This window comes from Corvus hawaiiensis, chromosome 4, assembly GCF_020740725.1.
Source record: "Corvus hawaiiensis isolate bCorHaw1 chromosome 4, bCorHaw1.pri.cur, whole genome shotgun sequence".
NCBI classification, from domain to species: Eukaryota; Metazoa; Chordata; class Aves; order Passeriformes; family Corvidae; genus Corvus; species Corvus hawaiiensis.
The window spans coordinates 64,820,765-64,839,591 of record NC_063216.1 but is presented as its reverse complement, the minus strand read 5'-3'; the positions used below and the strand labels follow the sequence as shown (position 1 = coordinate 64,839,591).

The 18,827-nt window shown below is 39.1% G+C and overlaps 2 protein-coding genes and 1 long non-coding RNA gene across 3 annotated transcripts; 1 reads left to right on the top strand and 2 right to left on the bottom strand.

The window, feature by feature from the left end:
- Positions 1-3,626: 3,626 nt before the first annotated feature.
- On the bottom strand, positions 3,627-8,943 carry ALG10 (ALG10 alpha-1,2-glucosyltransferase). The gene is made up of 3 exons (XM_048300989.1): positions 8,742-8,943; positions 8,295-8,492; positions 3,627-6,479 (listed from the first exon to the last, which is right to left on the bottom strand). The coding sequence occupies exons 1-3, from the start codon at positions 8,904-8,906 to the stop codon at positions 5,424-5,426; spliced, it is 1,419 nt and encodes a 472-aa protein (XP_048156946.1). The 5' UTR covers positions 8,907-8,943; the 3' UTR covers positions 3,627-5,423.
- A 17-nt stretch (positions 8,944-8,960) lies between these two features.
- TPRKB (TP53RK binding protein) lies at positions 8,961-11,287 on the top strand. The gene is made up of 4 exons (XM_048300990.1): positions 8,961-9,282; positions 9,753-9,875; positions 10,168-10,344; positions 11,171-11,287. Exons 1-4 carry the CDS (start codon positions 9,142-9,144, stop codon positions 11,255-11,257), a joined length of 528 nt encoding a protein of 175 aa, XP_048156947.1. The 5' UTR covers positions 8,961-9,141; the 3' UTR covers positions 11,258-11,287.
- A 3,444-nt stretch (positions 11,288-14,731) lies between these two features.
- Positions 14,732-18,528, bottom strand: LOC125324736. Its single transcript, XR_007203109.1, has 2 exons — positions 16,748-18,528; positions 14,732-15,515 (listed from the first exon to the last, which is right to left on the bottom strand). It is a non-coding gene; the product is annotated as an uncharacterized LOC125324736 (long non-coding RNA).
- Positions 18,529-18,827: the final 299 nt, after the last annotated feature.

Sequence of the window (18,827 nt, the reverse complement as noted above, 5' to 3'; positions counted from 1 at the left end):
GGATATTAATTTACATCTACTTAAAACCAGGAGATAAACCACATGGGAAAGACTGCTTTAATGATGTTTATTTTTTAAGATACATCAATTTTGTATTATAAACCCACTAAAGTATCTGGGCAACTGACAATGTGAAAATTAGCCAGACAATGCTTTGAGATTTGATGGGAATCAAATGGGAATCACAGAAAAATGCAGGAAAATGTGATTTACATATAATAAACTTACAGGTCTGAAGGAGGTGTCTGAAAGTTGTCTCTGAAACAAGGTTGTAGCCAGGTTGGAGTTGGTCTGTTCTCCCACATAACAAGTGAGAGGACCAGATGAAACGGCCTTAAATTCAGATTGGATATTACAAAAAAATTCTTCATGGAAAGGGTAGTCAGGCATTGAAACAGGCTGTCCAGGGAAGTGGTGGAATCACCATCCCTCCAAGGGTTAAAAAGGTGCACAAATGTGGCAGCTGGGGAGATGGTTTAGTGGTGAAAAAGGTAGTACTGGGTTGATAGGAGGACTCAATGGTCTTAGGAGTCTTGTCCAACCTTAATGATTCTATGATTCCATGAAAATGAAAGCAACCCCTTCCCCATTTGTGACACACAGCTGTGTTTCAAGCTCATATTTCCTGAACACTGCAAGAACAGTGTTTTTATTTACAGATGCACAGTGAAGCACTAAAACATCTTCCAACAAACCAGTTCACTGTCAGATTTCAGAGGATCATTCTCCCTGTGCCCTAGCAACAAGCAGATTCTTCTTGCAGCTGAAGACTTTCCCACTCAAGTATGGCAAGCAGCTCTCCCCTATCACCTCATGCTTTAGCCAGCCACAGTGCTCTGCTAAGTACAGTGGTGCCCTCTAACCCCCAAAAGCACCCACTCATTCCTGCTCCTGGCAGCCTTGCACGCTCCCAGCTACGGCAGCACTGCAATGACAGTGATCTGCAGAAATGTTTTTCCTCTTGCTTCCTGCTCCTTGTATCCCAGCTATCCCTGAAGCTGAAGGAACAGCGTGAGGTCCCAAACATATTCTGAGATCAAGCAGAAAAACTGGCAAATTAAGGGCATTTTAGCTACACATGGCTAGGTAGATTAGTATTTCTGTCTCATGGAGAGATCCTTTTTGTTGGCAAAAGGATGTTTGTTAGCAACACCAATTATCTGCATTCGTCTAAAGCATACTTTTAAGAAGGATGGTTTTTTATAAAACGTGCCTCAGGTAACATACGAATGTCACTGAATTGAAAATAAAAAGCATGTCTTATCTAACAAGGGATAAGCAAAGAGAGCAAAGTTTTTCAGGGGAAAAAATTAGGATGCTGAATATAGACAAAGTTTAAGATAATTAGAAGCATTTTCATGGATTGGGCTTTACAATTTTTCATTACGCAAAAACTAGATGACACATTTAAAAGAAGGTATACTGACTACTATAGGGCCAACAGACACTTGAACATTTATAGTTTGAATGTGCATCACCCAAATAAGAGTGAATATTTTAGAAAATCACCATGTGTCAGTCTCAAAAGCATAATTACTCTGCTTTCCTCAATTTGTCCTTCAGTTTTTTTTCTTCTTAGACAGAAACAAATAGAATGAATATGCAAAGAAAGTAAAAATACTGTGAAATTTAATAATAAAACACCAAAAGGAAATCTGCTAATCTGCTAAAAACAATGACATCTTTACAACAGTAGGATTTCGAGTTTCATTTTGTTCTCTTAGAGCAGATATGAAAATTTCCCAAACAGAAAAAAATGCCAGAGACACTTTTAAGATTAATAGAACTTAACATACTATACGCATTTAAAATTAACAATGATATTATAGCTAAATCAGTTACTAAAACAAGCAACCAGCCATGAGAGAACTTGAAATATTCTAATTATCAAAGTGTTGCTGGAACAACATTATGATTTCAAGCAGCATTGCACTAAGCACTTGGTCACCTCAACAAGACAGCACAGGACTGCCACCTTGTGAACAACAGAAAACATCAGAGCTGCATTAACAGGACAAAAACCAACCGCCCCCAGACACTACAGAATACTTTTTCCTTACTTTCTAACAGAAGTAATCCATCTTATTTATCAACCCTCTAGAAAATTAACAGATTAAAAAATATTTCAGCATCGCTTATGATATAAAATTCTTGCTAATTTTGAACATGAACATTTGTTGTCAAAGAAGTTAAAAGGAATGAAATATAGAATGCTCACAAATAGCAGGAAATGCAGTTCACAGCATAAAGGATTATCAAACTTCCTATCTTGATGAATAACAACATTTTTTTAACTGAAAGAAAAAAAATTGTTCAACTATTTGTATTTTTTCCCCCCACTTCAAAACAATTCAGCCATGCTGTGACTATTCAGCTATTTTTATTATTCCAACAGTTACTGAAAAATCATCTTTCTCTCTAAGAAAAAAACTGAGCCCTTTTTTTTAAGCAGCCATTATAGAAATGTTAGCTATGCCATTTTTGGTTTTACCTTGGATACTTTAAGAAATTAGTGTGACTTCATTCTAAATTAGTAACTAATAAAATTTACAAGACCTGAACGTTTTAAAGCTGTTTTAAGACATTTCATTGCCAAATGACACCTGCTGAGAATTAACCTAAAGTAAGCAATTATGGTTCTATTGAATCTAGAAGACCTTGGCAACATAAAGCAGGATAAATACAACCCTTTCTGCATGTCTTCAAGGAAAACAGCTAATAAACTAGATAATATTTCAGGAGCAAAATACTAAAATCCATTTTTCAATGAATTTCAATAGTGCTAGTGCTATTTGTCAAAGTTCTAGGAAATACTGACGGAATTTGGAGACCTTTCTTTATGACCAATTCTGATACAAATATAACCACCCTGATTTCTGGACTGACTTGGCCAACATTGAATATTACCTGCAATATTACCAGGCTCATAGGCAAAAGTAAAAACATAGCTTTATTCTACAAATACCTTCTCCTTTCATACTTTAGTAATTCATCAACTTCCCTCTTTAAATAAACTTTTATCAGCTCAGCCTGCTTTCAAATGAGCAAAACATATTAAGCATAATTGTACTTTTAAATTAAAATCTGTAAGTATAGTGATAAATTCCATTACAAAATATTATGCCATTTCATAATACTGGTTAAACAGCCCCAACAGGTCACAGGCATCTCTCTGTGTAATTTTTCTAGTGTCTCCTGGGGTGGAGCTCATTAGAAAGGTATTGTGCTCTAAATTTTGGTGGACTTTTTGCATTCACTTTTCACTACAAAAAAGAACTTTTTAAGTTGTACATGTTTAAGCCAGCTCTTTTCACTTGAAACACAGCTTCTACTTCTGTTAAAAGTAGGAAGCCTAACAGTCTCTCAACAGTGTTGATCATCAAAGGTATTTGAAACCAGTAACTACAGACATGCTGGACAAAACACCTGTGGACTACACAGGGATCTCTGCAAGGGAATTTTCTTTTCCTCAAGGGAATGGACACCTGCTCCCCAATGTAAAACCAGAGAAAACCCTCAGATCTAAGATACAATTTAGAATACTAGACAGAGCCCCATGCCTTCCCATGTTACCATTCCAACTCAGTATTTCAGGGCACAAATGAAGTTGTACTCAAGGCAGCAAATGCTCTTTATCTTATAATTTTATTGGCATGGCACACAAAAACAAAATTGGAAGCAGAAGGCAGGCAAGACTTCCCCTCCCAAATCTGTGACACTGAAATCGCAACACAGTATCTGGACTCGGCCAGAACCATGCTGGATTCTTCAAAAGCAACCCATTTCAGGTTTCTCTTGTCCCTTCAATTTGAAGAAGCAAATAGGGAATGATTGAAAATGGTGTTCCCTACGGTACACATTGACAACAAATTACCAGGCTGGCAAAAGGCCAAGAAGCAAAGAGTGACCTGGCAGATATCTTAAATTCAATACAAACACACCTACTCATTGAAGAGTGGCTTGAGGATTTCCTTAGGAGAAACAGGGCTGCGAAGGCACTGATCAGAATCTGAGCTCACCACACCCACAGTGTTAGTACAGGGAAGGAACTGGAGCCAGGACACTGATCTTAATGTCTTAATGTTGTAAAAGGAAGCAGTAACAGTATTGACCTGAGTCTGCAACTCACCAGTACTGACCCCTTGAAAAACAATTCCATTTCAGAGTGACTTGAGTGCCGATAATATGATGTTTGCACAGATCTGGCTGCAGTATTTTCATTACAGAACAATAACGAATTTAAAGAGGCTACACAGTACCTGAAGTTTTGGACACCACCCTCCTCTGCCACACACTTTAGCAATCAAATATTTTTCAGACTTAAGAAAGTCATTACTGACAGGAACCATTACAGGCTTCATTTTTTCTGATAATGCACACTAGATGCTTTTAAATACATATACATACATATATGTATATATACATTGCATTTTGCCTTTGTAAAACAAAATATATACACTCAAGTTCCATTAAGTTTGTATAAACATGAAAAATACTTAAAAGACTAGTTCAGTAATGCCATTAGTACTTATTGAAGATTACACATCAAAGATCTTTGAAATACTCAGTGCAACTCAGGAGTGCACTCAAGAGCTGATTTCAGCACACACCTGTAAGCCCAGAACCACAGGACATAAAAGCTCAATTATTTAAGAGGCTGCAATCCACTGCATGTTACAGTCTGACATCTGTAAATTACTCCCCTTCTTATAGGTCACATAATCAACTGCAATTTATCTTTTCTTGTACAGTAACATTTATTGCCTCAAAGAACGCACACAGCCTCCACTGTGTTTTCTAAATACCAGTTTGAAATAAAATGTTCAAAATGCTCTAATGATTTAAGAGCCTACATTCTGTTTATAAAACTAATGTAAGCATTTACTGACAAAAAAGTGATGAAAACTCAGTGAGACATAGGAGGTTTTGAAAACATTGTACTTTAGCAGTGGTTTATACCTGACAACTAGTAAACCTAGAAGGAAATGGCCTGATCTGAGGAATAAATATGCACACAGATAAATAAACAAAAAGGTTGAATACTGAAATCCTTCTTTTTTAAAAGAGAAACCTCTGAAACATACTTATAAACTGTTATTCCTTCAAGGGCATGTCATATAATACTTTATTATCATGAAAAATGACAGTAAACATCTCCCTTATTTTACAGTAGTTACAGAAAGGTGTTCTCACATTTCCCCTCATATTGAATTTTAAAATTCTCATGAATTCAACATCTGGAGTATCTTCACATTATAACAGATCTTGCATTTGGTTGCAACAATATAAGCAAAGAGCTTACTTCCCAATTCCAACTAGGGAAAACAGTCCTTACATGATGCAAAAGACATTGTTTCATTCCAGAGTCCAGTCCTGAAACAGAATCGTGTTTTCCTACAGGTATAAAAGTACCAAAAAAAAAGTCACCACATAAACCTCTGTACTTCATCACTATTTTCCCATTTGAATGTTCTGTTTAGAAAAAGATAAAAGGTAACAGCATTTACTAAAATGTAAAAAGCCAGCTCCAGAAGTTGTCTATATAGTGACAGAAATGGAATATTGAGCCTATATATTAAGAATGGCAAAATAAAGTAACGAAATTCTAGCAATTTTTGAGGAACTGTGACTGCTAATAAACATACAAAATACATTAAGATCCAGAATATCGATTTTGATTTTAGTGTATCAGCAAAACTCCAGCCAGCAAATATATAGAATGGAACTAACAGGTATTTTACAAGCTCATGTCTTTGGAACACTTTTCTCCAGACATAAAATGTATAGTGTCTGTTATCTGCTAGTAAATATTTATGGACGTAGGTAAATTTCCAGATCAGGAATAAAGAGATGACAGCAATTAAGCTATACTGCACAGGGTGCTTTCGCAATGACAAAAGGAATTTCCTGATTTTAGTAGGGGTCAATAAATGAGGGAATGAAAAAAAAACTGTAAAGGACAGAAAATAGAACAGCTGAGGAAAGTGCAAACAGGCTTCATGACTACTTTTATCACCAACAACTATTCCACCATTGATAAAGACAAAACCAAAGAACAGAGATACTAATATGATGTATGGCCAAGTTAAAGCACTAAGTGTAACTAAGTTTTTAGGTGATGTGAGATATTCAACAAGAAACTGCAGTATTCTGGTCAAATCGGAAAATGATCCTTTCCTGGAAGAAATCTTTTCATCTTTCTTTTTCTGCAACTCAATCTTCCAGGCTTCATTTAGCTTCTCTGCAACAACATTTCCAGCACAAAAAACTGTCCACACAATATTCGTCTGACGAAACATGAAGCCACAAAATCCAAGGAGAGCAGAAGTTTTATGGTTACCATAAAGGCACATTAAATAGGAAAAGAGAGAAAAAAATACTGATCCTGGATCTGTATAATAAAGGAATGTAAAAAAATAAAGGGTGGGAAACATTGCAAGAGTTAATGTAGACAAGATTCTCTGGAAACCAGACACAGCCTAAAAAAGAAGCAGAAAAATGTGGTTAGACAATGTCTAATAAAATAATAAATTAAAAGAAAACTAGTATCATTCTTGAGAATTCCATTAACACAATATAACATCTCCTATGCTCTTTGTTTCCATTATTGCACAAATGCTATATATTTCTTAAGCTCCTGTGATGTTAATACAGTTACACAATGTTAAAATCCAAGTGGAAAGTACAAAACATTACTGCAGGTGAGTTAAAAATATGGCAACAAAAATACACCAACTTCTTTCACATGTCAGGTGTGCACGTATTTGTGGCATTAAAATCATGGTGGGAGCATAATTGCCCCCATACCTTGGATAAAAAGGCTGCACTAATAGGCAGAAGAAAGTAAAATCAATGGTTTATGCCCCTGCAATCTCATAATGAGATTCTGTTTATCTGTGAGACAGCACCATTCTGTGCCTCTACTATCACCTCTCTTGAACCCAGTCCACAGAGAGGTCATCTCCAAGTTTCTGATCTTTAATGCAGCTTTTATTATTTATCCTCATTATAATTCATGAGTCAGAAAAGAAACTTTAAAAAAGGTAGGAGACATGCAGTTAAAAACTCTTCCCAATCATCCCACTCACTACATGATACACCACAAACCACAACATGATAAAATGTTGCATGATGTTTCTGAATGATGTAGTGTGGGGTGAAATAGCCACTCACCACCTTACAGGAAAGAGGAATAGAGAAAATGCTGAGGTCAACGAAGTGTCCAAGTATTACTTAATGCTTAGACTACTGTCATGAAACTTTTTCTTACATTTATGTTTCCACTTCCAAGTATAAAATTAAAAGTGGAAACAATTTATCTGATCTAATTCTGTAGTGTTATCATGTGCTTAAAAATGAAGAGGTTTCTCTAAGAAAATACACCAAAAGAAATTTTCTTTATAGTAAAGGAATCCTTCAGTTATCAGGGAACAGGAAAAAATGTTTTAAGGTTAAAAGTTAAACTGAGTAACTTTACTAACATGAAGGATTTTAAAGAAGCCATTAACCACTAAAACCATCTATTTACTGCAGTGGTGGATGCTCCAGAATTTTAAATATATAGCATTCTTGTATCCAAGCTGAACTGTTACGGTATGATGTACGGACAGCTAGACAGGTAAAAACTGGCTGGATGGTGAACTGGTCACACTCTACCCAAAGGACAGTAACAACCCAAGTACCACGGGGATCTGTACTGGGACCTGTCCTGTTTAATGTCTTTATCAAAGACAAGAAAGCAGTGAGAGTACACTGTCATCAAGTCTGTAGTTGACACTACATGGGTGGGACCAGGCAATTTACTAAAGAGTACAGGTGTCATCCAGAGTCACCCACACAGGCTGGAGGAATGGGATAACAAAAATATGATGTAATTCAACACGGACAAAATCAAATGCCTGCAGCTGAAGAAGAAGAAGTCCACATAAACAACACAGGCTGCTCACAGAGCAGCTGAGGAGCTGCTGTTCAAGCTCTGTGAGGACTCCTAGTAATCCCAAGTAGATGAGCATTCAGACCTTCGGATAATAAGTCTGCATATGTACTAACTTTTATTTCAATGGGACTCCCTGTAGTTATGCGCAAGAATGAAATTTTAGAGGACTGCACCTTGTACGAGAAAAAAGATATTAAAAAAAATTAGAGAATAGGAATGTGTCTTCTTGGCCAAACTGGTGGTGGTACTTGCAGTTACAGAAAACTGAGAACAGCTCACATATGTAGTGAAGGGAACATACACTAAGCCATCAAAGCTGCTTGTACAAGTGCATAAAATTATTTTACTCTGACCGTACCTTATTCTTCTGATGGATCTTGAACAGAAGCAAATACAGTAAATAGAAGTTCCCAGCACTGAAGAGGAGGTTGATGAACCTGAGCATTCCCACGGAGCACACCACGCTTCCCGTCCACCCGAGGAGCCACGCCGCGGGCTTCACCACTCCCACCGAGAGCAGGTACAGGCCGGGCAGCGTGGTGATCATGGGGTCCCACTGCGACGCGACACACACAGCGTTACGGAGCGCTCCCGACACAGCGGCCCGGCTACCCCACCCCGCCACGGCCCCTTCGCTCGGCCCGGAGGCCCAGACAGCTCCTGGCATTGTTGTCCGGAGGGTTCTGAACTCCGTGTGCGCTGCCAGGCGCGCTGCTCCTCCACCCCGGTACAAAACCCGCCTTCGGCCACCCTCGACCCCGAGCGGCTGTTACACTGCTGCTGCAAGGATGAGTTCCTCCCTGACCTGCAGGAAGCGGCCGTGGCAGTAGGCCTGCGCCTGCGGGACGTGGAACACCTCGTCCATGTAGGGCCCGCGCTGTCGGCGGCTGACGGCCGCGAAGAGCAGGCACGACAGCAGGAAGGCGCCGCTCAGAGCGCCCGAGAAGCCGTAGGCCTCGGCCCGCTCCATGCCGGCTCCGCGCCGGCCGCGATGGCGCCGCCCTTCCGGGGAGGGGCGAGAGGCGAGGGGCGGCACCCGGCCGGGCGGGAAGGGCCGCGGGGCAGCGGCTGTGGCGGGGCCCGGACATTGGGGATTCCTGTCGGAAGCGCTGAGCCCCCGGTCTGAGTGGCCGCGTGTCGGTAGCGCTGCGTTGTCCACGGGACGAGCGGCGCCTCCGTGCCACTGATACCCTGGGGCGGCCGGGATGGAGCGAACGCACCGGCTGGAGCTGTTCCCTGGCCGCAGTGTCACGCTGCTCCTCTTCCAGCACGTGAAAAATGCCGCTGCTCTGCGGAAAAAAGCCATGGAAGGATCCATTGACGGAGCACTGATAAACCCCGCGATGGTGAGTGAACGCGTGTGCCGCCCTGTCGGTGTGGAAATCCTCGGGGGAGCTCAGTGAAGGACGACCCGTGCTCTCAGTCGCTGTCCCACGAGTTGCTTTGCGCGTCCTCCAGGCTCTGCGCAAATGCCCTCCTTTGATTTCATTACTATGTCCTACAGCAGAAGGGTTGGTCTGTGTAAAACACAGCATTGGCAGGATTGGCCAAAGCAATTGTTGTCTTGATTCGTTTCACATCCTGCTTGGTGGAGCGGTTTAAATCTGCTTCATGTGTAAACTCTAATGCTAACTGATTCATGCTGTCAAGAATCGACTATCTGGTGCCTTTGTTCTCATTTAAACCCATAAATAGTTTTAGAATCTACTCCTTTTTTGTTAGAATTAGGCTATAAAAATGAAGTGGTCAGGATTTTTTTCATATTTCAAAACAGTATGTTAAAATTCTGTATAACTGTTTCTGTTGTGTTTTACAGATTGTAGATCCTTTTCAGATTCTTGTGGCAGCCAACAAAGCAGTGCATCTACAGAAGATAGGTAAAATGAAGACCAGAACACTCTATGCAGAAATTATTTTCAGCCTTTCACCAAGCAACAATGTAAGATTTATTGAACAAATTTCTTTTTTGCCAGAAAAGCTTGCTAAGATCCACACATCCAAACTAAGTACATGTATTCATTTAACAGCCTACCTGGCTACTAGTAGAAGCTACTGTTATTTTTAATAACGCTAATATGCTGTTACGGTTTGTAGCTTGTCAGAATTCCATTAATGTAAAATGTCTGTCAATTTATACTCTTGGTGTATCTGACACAGTAACTGAAAAGGTTCCTTATATGTAGTCAGAAAGTGACTCATAATATTTTAATTTTTTTTTTATCTTTTCTCAGATTTCAGATGCATTTAAAAAGTTTGGCATTTCAGACAGCGACACAGCAGTACTCATTGTGCTGGTTGTGGATGGAGACAAGACTGTAAATCTGGCGGATATAGCATCTCAGGTGGAAGGCGAGCAGGTTTCCCTAGATGAGCTCCCCCAACTAACAGACACTGCCAAAGTTAAAAAGGTGTGTAGCCAAAAGAGAAGACTGACATGGAGAAAAGGGATAGTTTATTTAGTTGTCTGATTGAATATCAACAGACATAATTAACTTAGGATCTGTATTTCTTTAGCACAAGTGGACAACTCATTTTAAGTGGACCTTGATTATTTCTTAGAATTTTTTAGTTGAAACAAGTTTTAGTTGTCACACCCTAACATCACAAAGTTTAAGTCTTCAAATTATTAATGTTGTCAGGGAATTTGACCATAAAAATAAATTCCAAATTGCTGCCTACCATCCAAGCACTTTTTCTTCCTGTTTTCTCAGGCAAATATGCATTTAATTAAAAATTTCAGTCCTGAGCAGTTTCATAATCTTAAGTACATAGATAGTCCCAGTAGGGGTGGTTAAAGTAAAAACATGTCAATTAGCTGTTAGGAGCTGTCTTAGGGCATGTATGCTCTTAACAGATTACCACATGCTAAATAGGTATTTTGAAGCATATGTGTCCTACATGATAAAATTCAAGTAACTTAAATAATCGTTATGATGTCTGTCAAAGTATTGATAGGAGACATATGAATAAAATTGAACAAATCGTAGCATTTAACATGTGGAGTTAGAAGTGCTACTCTCATTCAGTTTCATAGCTTTCCTTGTTCTTGCAGTTTCAGAATTTGCTTCAGTCCAAATTTTGTCTTGTAGTCACAAGAAGGTAGGAATTTCCAATGTAAAAGTGGGGAAGAGGGGAATAATCTTTTCTTGTGTACATATTTTTAGAAGGTATGTCATCAGTTTTTTTCTTCCTCATACATATTTCCTGTTTTTCTTGTTCTTTTTTTTTCTGCAGGTGTACAAAGTTACTCCACAGGAAGAAAAAATCGGCACCTTATTGGATAGTGTTGTTTGCAGAATGTCAACAAAAGATGTTTTGTGAAAATGTGGAAATAAATTTCAGAGGAAGTGATGTAGTACTGAGTAGTTTGATAACATCTGAGCTTTAACCAAGCTTGGACACAAGGGTAACCTGAGCTGTGTTCTAAGCACAGAGAGCAACTCTGCCAGGCCAAGCAGAATTTGCCATTGGCATTTCTGTCCCTTTTCTTGACAAGGGAAAATTGCCAGTACTGTAAGCTGAACTTAAACAAAAGGCTTGGAAATGTGTACTTACTCTTTCGTCAAATGTTTTGGTAGTCCCAGACAGGGTTCAAACATTGTAAATACTTTTTATTAACCGTGCTCTGATTTGTTTTGGTTTGGCAACCTGATGTATGATATCCCTTTAACAATACTACTGCCAGAAAAGGTGTCTTTACAGCCCAAGTATTTCTGATGGACTAGGAAAAGGAAATTTTCCATAAATAATCAGCAGCATCTCCCTCTTTTTGCTACTGGGATAGAATTGCTGCCCACCCTTTGAGGACAGGAAGGGGCAGAGAAGCAGTGTGGCAGCCAATGGCAATGTGGAGCAGGCGCACCAGAGATGTGTGCAATGAAGAATAAGGTCAGTGTGGATAATGCTGTGGTGGTGTTAGCACCTGGCAGTCTGATGTCATCCATTGCTGGCATTAAAGGATAAGAAGTGGTGCTTTTACTTCATAACACTGATACATGTGATGCTGAACTCGTTCCAAGTGCAGAATTCACAGACAAATCTGCACCATAGATTGTCTCCACTTAAATTGTTAATAGAGCTTACATAGCATTCTGAAAGGATCATAAATCTTGTCTTGGTTTTTTGAACCAGTGCTAGGAAAGGCCATCAAAGGGAACTAAGAGGACTATTGATTTCCAGTAGTGACCAGGTGCAACAGCCCTGCGTGTGTATCATTTAATCACAGGCAGGCATCCTGTTCAAGTAAAACTAATGTCCTAATTAGGTAGAAATCCATCCTGTTTGTTATTTTTATGCTGTAGTATTTTTCTGGGATGTACATAAAACTGTGTAGCTGTCTGCATTTTTTTTTTCTGAAGTTCTCTGAGGTATTATGATTTGTGTACTTAAAAGATCTTTGGGAGAGTTATTCTTATGCATAATGTTTGGGAAAACAAAATATATTTTGAGGGAGAGGTAGTCTGAGTTAGAGTTCAAATGTTGTCCAGTACAGTAAACAGACGAGTGAACTGACATGTAGACCTGGTTTTGTCTGTTCCTGTATTTAATACAGTAATATACAGCTTCTGTTTCGCATTTTGATTTCAGTTAAGTCTTCCCTTAGTTAAAACACAGTAGTACAAATACCATCCTTTTCTTACCAAGCAGACCAATGGCAAATTTAGTTACAAAGTACCAAGGGAATTGCAAGGTTTATCAAAGGATTTGGGACAAATGCCTGTGCTGACTTCTTGCTTTAAAGATGGCTTTACAGAATGCATCATCCTCTCTAAAGGGAAATGTGAGGCAGTAGCAAAAAATGGAGCTTGGAAGGACTTGAGTCTTCAAAAGTGTGTAACATCAGCATGTGAGAATGACCATGGAAAAAAAATAAGAGACTTGTTTTCATTTTCTGACAGTCCATTTGGTACATGGAATATATCATAAGATTTACTGGCTGAACTACAATGTTTTGGTAGTTTAAAATAACAGCAGACAGGTTTACTTAAACCATTGCCTTTTTTGAACATGTGTAAAATGTTTGTCCAGTCTGTTTAATACAGGAGAAATAAAATGATCGCTGCATAAAAGTTTTGACACAATTTCCAAACTTGGGTTCCCAGTTTCTGCTTCTTGTCCATCTATTTCATTGGTGTAGAGACATTAAATAGCTTGTTACTGTTGACATAAGTTAAATTGTGATTTACTGTGAGACCCAAATGAGGTGTTTTCATGGGTGAATTTACAGGAAATTATTTTGGGACCTGAAGTCTCCAAAGTATCATTCAGTCAGGCAGATGATTTGGGACTGTTTGCATTGAAAACTATGCCCTGCAAGACCACAGGTTTTCCCTAGGTGTGGTTGCATTATCCAAGTTAAATGAGTTCTTTACAAAAACTGGTAATAAAAGTAGATTTTGTTCACCCTGCAAAGATACACTTGTCTTTCTGAACACATTAAAAATTAGTTAATTTAGATCTCTAATGTTACCACTAAATCAACCAAGGCTGTTTTCTGAAACGCAAAAATATAAGAAAAAAGTATGTTTTTCAAAACATTTAATGTTCTGCTGCAGTCTCTTCTGAACTTTCATACCTCATCTCCTCTATCACAAGGTGAAAGAGGAAGCTGAAGTATTTTCAAGACCTTATTTGGACCTCCAGTGCTTCAGAGGCAGGATTATACCTGCAGAATTTATTAATTTAACAACTAAATGCTTAATTATGATGTGTGGTCAATTGTTCTAGGTGGTTTTTTTTTCCCTAGGTGGGGTGCATTTGGGATTTTGTGTTTGACTTCCAGCACACTGAGGCCGCTGTCTGTCCCACAGCCCTGATCACCAGAGGTTTTTTGCTGCTGTCAGAATGCATAGGTCCCTCTACCATCTCGTGTACTTCAAAGGTACATTGCCATCCTTTTGTGTTCACTTGTAATGTTCATGCTACGTGTTTTATAGCTGGGTCCCTATGTTCTGTGACAATGTATTTAATGTGCTAATCATCTGGTTTTTTAAGTATTCCTTTGTGTGCTGTTCTTTAGGGAGCATCACCAAAGCACCGCTCCCCTGTTAAAGCATGCAGGTGCCTTAACAAGGGTGTTTGCCCTGGTAGGGTAATGCTGGCTGAGTGCAGCATCAATGGAGGAACACCAATTCCAGCCACCTCACTGCCTGCTGAGAGCTGACATGGGTGTCTCTGGTGCTACACTGAGCTTTGTTAACACTCCTGGAGCTATGCCATGGAGCTCTTCTCAGAGACATTTCAGTTTATGTACCCCTCCTGATTACGGATGGATACCAAAATGGGGTACACAATACTTAGAAGAATTGTGTTGTCTGCAGGTACTACCTAATTACAAGTGTCTACCTATGTGAGTGTGTAAAATGTCTAAATATCTTGCAGGTTTCTTTTTTTTTTTAATTGGGATACTATTTATTAGTTTAGGCAATGCTAAAATTTGGGGTTTAAGCTGAGTTTAAGCTCTCAAGGCTTGGACTATTGTCTCCAACAGTCACTGCCCCTCCAAACTGCCAGTCCACTAACTTGTGCTCATCAGGAGTAGACAACTAACAAAGAGTTGAACAGAAACTGTCAACCGGCTCTATATTCAGAAAGCTTGCAGGTTGTCTGAGTGGGGTTACTTCCCTGTTCCCTGAAAATGTGGGAGTATGGAATGCTCCCCATCAGTGATGGGCTGGTGTATGTAGAAGCTGCTGCTGCCATGAGATGCTAATGAATTATGGAAAAGCAAGTGGTGGTTGCAGATAAATTATACAAGACTGAAAACTGAGCCAGCTGTGACAAAGGATTCAGAAATACAGCTCATTTCATAGTTTTATTCCTGAGCTTATAAAATCATTACCATAAGTTAAAAATAATGGATGCAAGTCTCATACAAACTCTCTTCAGCAATGGAGATGAGAATTCAACTCTTTCAGTGATCTTCCTTTGCTGGCAGAATAGCTGGGTTTATTGATTATTTTTTCCTATGTTGTTGTGACATGGCAGATTATTTCCCTCCTTATATTGTATGTTTTATCATGGATTGGGACAGGCAAACTTAGCAGAGGTAGAGACTCGACAAGTGCACAAATGGAAGGCTGGGGTGGACATACAAAACACTAAAACAGAAGTTGAATTCTTCTTTCTAGAATATGGTGCTTAAACTTTCATATACATGCTGAGTGTAATATAAATGTGTACAGGTCAAACAGGTCTATGTTCTTCACAAAATTATGTTCTGTGCATGGCCCATTGAATTGCTTCATAGATTCACTTCCACAAGTAGCAACCATTTAAGCAGTTTCAAATAAACTGAAATAGGCTGATTTTTTTTTCTTCCTCTTGAGTATGGATAATTGACACAAATACTTCTTTAAATATTTGACAAAGAAAGTTGCTATATTGCTGCTATAAGGATGAATCCTTTCTTGACCAGGCTCCCCAAAGTGCCACTAGAAGGATCATGATGATCACTGTGTAAAGGGTGTGGACCGTAACAAGATCATCTCCATGCTGGTACTTGAACCCAGAGGTGCTGTGCCAGTTCTCAATTTTGTTTCCATTAGTTTTCTGTCTGTGAGCACGAAGAGAATGTATCCTGACATAACAAAAAGCAAGATTAAGGTTAAAAATTATTCTTTTTTTTAACAGTTCAATACTGTTTGTAATGAAATCCAGAGTGTGCATTGTATCATTGACTAGATTTGGGAAAGAGCTCTTCAAACTGTCTGCAGCTAATAAAATAATTTCTATAATTGGAAATGCAAAACATTTACCAGCCATTTGGTATTTCTCTCCCACTGACAGGCAGAGAGACTGGGTATGGGCTTGTTAGAGGAAACAGTGTTCTTACTCCTCACTGTTGATACAGATCATTGTATGAGAAAAAACATACCCTTTCATTTTGCAATAGTATGAAAGTGGCAGGGTTCAAATAAAAAATTACCAGTTTCCAAAGCTTTAATCCACGGGAATAAGCACAGCATGTGAGCTTCCCATCCTGCTCCGGCATGTTTTTCTATCTCTGCTTTTCAGAGGGGACTTGTGTCAAGGTATTCATTAGGCAAAGATACCCATCAGGAGTAAGTATGCAAAGCATATTGCAGGATTCTCTGCAGTAACATTTAACATTGCTTTGTCATCTTTTCTAAAGGGTTTGAAACTAGAATTATTCACCTATGGCAACAGACCTCCAGTTACTGTTATCTCCACTGAAAATTGCCTGCTAAGCCCCAGTGCTGAGTCCTTGTTCTGCTGCCTTTGTTTTTTGCTTTTTTTTTTTTTTTCTTAAGAGAAAAGTAATGTTTAATGTCCACGATTACATCTGAATTGGAATGCCAAAAGGAGATTAATTAGCTTGTGATTTTCACATTTGTTAGGAAGGGGTCTGAGATGTATTAGATGTATTGCAGGTCTGGTTCATACATGTTCCTGCTGTTACTATGACAGAAGAGTAGAGATTACCACAAATGTTAGCACAGATACAGCTTATGAGTCAAAAAGAACTTTAAACCACAAATTACATACTTATGCACATACTTGGAAGAGAGCTGTCAAAACTAATTTTTTAAAACTGAAAGACTAGGAAATGCAATCTCCAAAAGGGTATTCATCAATAAAACAAAAGTTCTGCCATTGAGCTTGTACAGAAGGTAGTTGCAGAATTAAACATTTAACATTTGTATGAGGACAGTCTGTCATGCGTAGCTGCAAATCAAATAACAGTTCATGATCATTTGGGAGCATCATGTGAGGACCACAAGAGGAATATTCTGCCAATAGTTTGCTTTTCTATTCCTACCTGAGGGGAATGCAGTATATGCAGCTTACCTTCTGCAAGCATTCATGTTGTCTGGGGGATTGAGTTCCCACTGTGTCAGATTTCTTCTTGCAGAGGGAAAGAGCCTTTTTTATCCTCGTTTCCTTGTACAAAATGAGAAAATTTTCTCTCAGTACCAACAAAAAGAATCTTCCTTCCAAGCCCACCAACTTGACCAGCAATAATCTTGGAGCACTTGTTATGTGTCAATGAAAGCTCTCAAATTAATGGTTTCTAAAGCTGATTTTGACATAGTTCTTGAAGAAATTCCCTTGAGCAGTTCACAAGGCAAGTAATGAGTAATCCCAATGACTAGCTTCTTTTAGCTGCTGGGATCTCATAAACAGTAGCTTGCTGCTGAAGTGTTGCCAAATTCATAACAACACAAGTAATGCACAGATGGAGGGTGCTGGTGATGAAAAATGCAGGATGAGCTGTAGCTTAGAATTACTTTCTATTAGATCACAGGCTATTTTGGGGTAAAACTTAGTTCCTTTCTGCAATTTGGTTTAAATTGCCTGGAGTGACATTTCAAGCCACCATCACTTACATGTGCTCTAACAAATATTTTTTATGAAAAAGTAGGTGCCTTTTTTATTAAACCTTTGACTTCTATGACATGATCACATTCAATAAGCAGTCAATAAGTAATCTATCAGCACAAAACCCCACATTTAGATATCTAGGGTTAGTAACAAAGTCATGTACATCCTATTATTCCCTGACCACCTGGAGCCATTAATTAACAAGAGGCTGTGCCAATGCAGAATTTCTCCCAAGCTGGGTGTTGTATGATCAGCTGGGTTAATGGTGAGTTTAGCATAATCAATTCAATGCCCCTGTAATGATTTGTAGGGCTTGTAAACAAACACATTTAAATTTGCAATTTAAAAAGGCAGACCAAAACCCTTCTTTCCCAAAACACTTTCTTGCATCATCTTTCCAAATACGTCCTGGAAAAATCACTTACACTCCAGAAAATTAAGACTGAGTTTGTTCAGCCATGTGAGCAAAACTGTGTCACTGGAACCAATGAGGAAAACACCAAAGTAGAAAATCCTGATGTAAAAAGCTGGAAGAGAGAAACTCTAACAATGAAGATTGGCCTGTTTTACAAGCAACTAAGCCTGACAGTTCCCCATGCAACTGACCACTGCCAGCCAGGAGGGACTCCTCATGTCATTTGAAGGGAGGAAAAGTGTGAGGTGAGCATGTTAATATTCAGCACAGAAGCCTATTTGTCCCAGCCTATTTGTCAATACATAGGATACTAGCTATATACTCAAGTTGCATACATACTGCTTGTGCGGCTCCATGAAATGTAGAAAATTACAAATGGTTAAGTGGAAAAAAAATTATAGAGTATTTTATCTATATGAAAACCTGTAGGTTATGATTAACTATTCTTATTCAGCTGATAAATTCCAGCCGAGTGATTTAGTCATCCCAAAATACTTGGAACAGGGTACATCACTGGAACACAATTTCTGATGCCATGCATGCATTAAGAGAAAACCCTAAGCACTGTGCAGCATTAAATGTTAGAAGAAATGTGAAGAGTGGTGTTTTCCTAGTGTTTTTTACTAACACGGTTCTACTTTTAAAACTACCCTATCAGTCAGGCTGTATTAATGGGACTGATAATAACAATCCACAGTTGGGACTGACATCCAGGCATCTTGCTATTCCTTATGCCACTTTAGGATTAGATATACATCCCCTTCACAAAATCACAGAATCCATTAGGCTGGAAAAGACCTCTGAGTCCAGCCTTTGACTGAACACCACCGTGACAACCAGACCATTGACATTGAGTGCCACATCCAGTCTTTCCTTGAACACCTCCAGGATGATGACTCCACCACCTCCCTGGGCACCCCATTCCAATGCTTAATCGCGCTTTCTGTGATTAAATTCCCCTTATGCCCAAGCTGAACCTCCGTTTAGCTTCACTTCTAAAGTTAAATTACTAGGAAAACCATATCCAGCAAAGGTGTCAAGGACACCACAGGAATCGGCGCGCTGGCCCCACCGCAGCCAGCACGGCGGTGCTGCCTGGAATCACCGCGCACGCCGGCACGGCCTCAAGGT

What these genes read in the sequence shown, in the direction of transcription:
- ALG10 (XM_048300989.1), bottom strand. Translation starts at nt 8,906, where the DNA reads ATGGAGCGGGCCGAGGCCTACGGCTTCTCGGGCGCTCTGAGCGGCGCC. An exon ending in GCCACGGCCGCTTCCTGCAG is followed by an intron (nt 8,493 to 8,741) that starts GTCAGGGAGGAA and finishes GTCGCGTCGCAG; the next exon opens with TGGGACCCCATGATCACCAC. An exon ending in AGATCCATCAGAAGAATAAG is followed by an intron (nt 6,480 to 8,294) that starts GTACGGTCAGAG and finishes CTTCTTTTTTAG; the next exon opens with GCTGTGTCTGGTTTCCAGAG.
- TPRKB (XM_048300990.1), top strand. Translation starts at nt 9,142, where the DNA reads ATGGAGCGAACGCACCGGCTGGAGCTGTTCCCTGGCCGCAGTGTCACG. An exon ending in CACTGATAAACCCCGCGATG is followed by an intron (nt 9,283 to 9,752) that starts GTGAGTGAACGC and finishes TGTGTTTTACAG; the next exon opens with ATTGTAGATCCTTTTCAGAT. An exon ending in ACACTGCCAAAGTTAAAAAG is followed by an intron (nt 10,345 to 11,170) that starts GTGTGTAGCCAA and finishes TTTTTTCTGCAG; the next exon opens with GTGTACAAAGTTACTCCACA.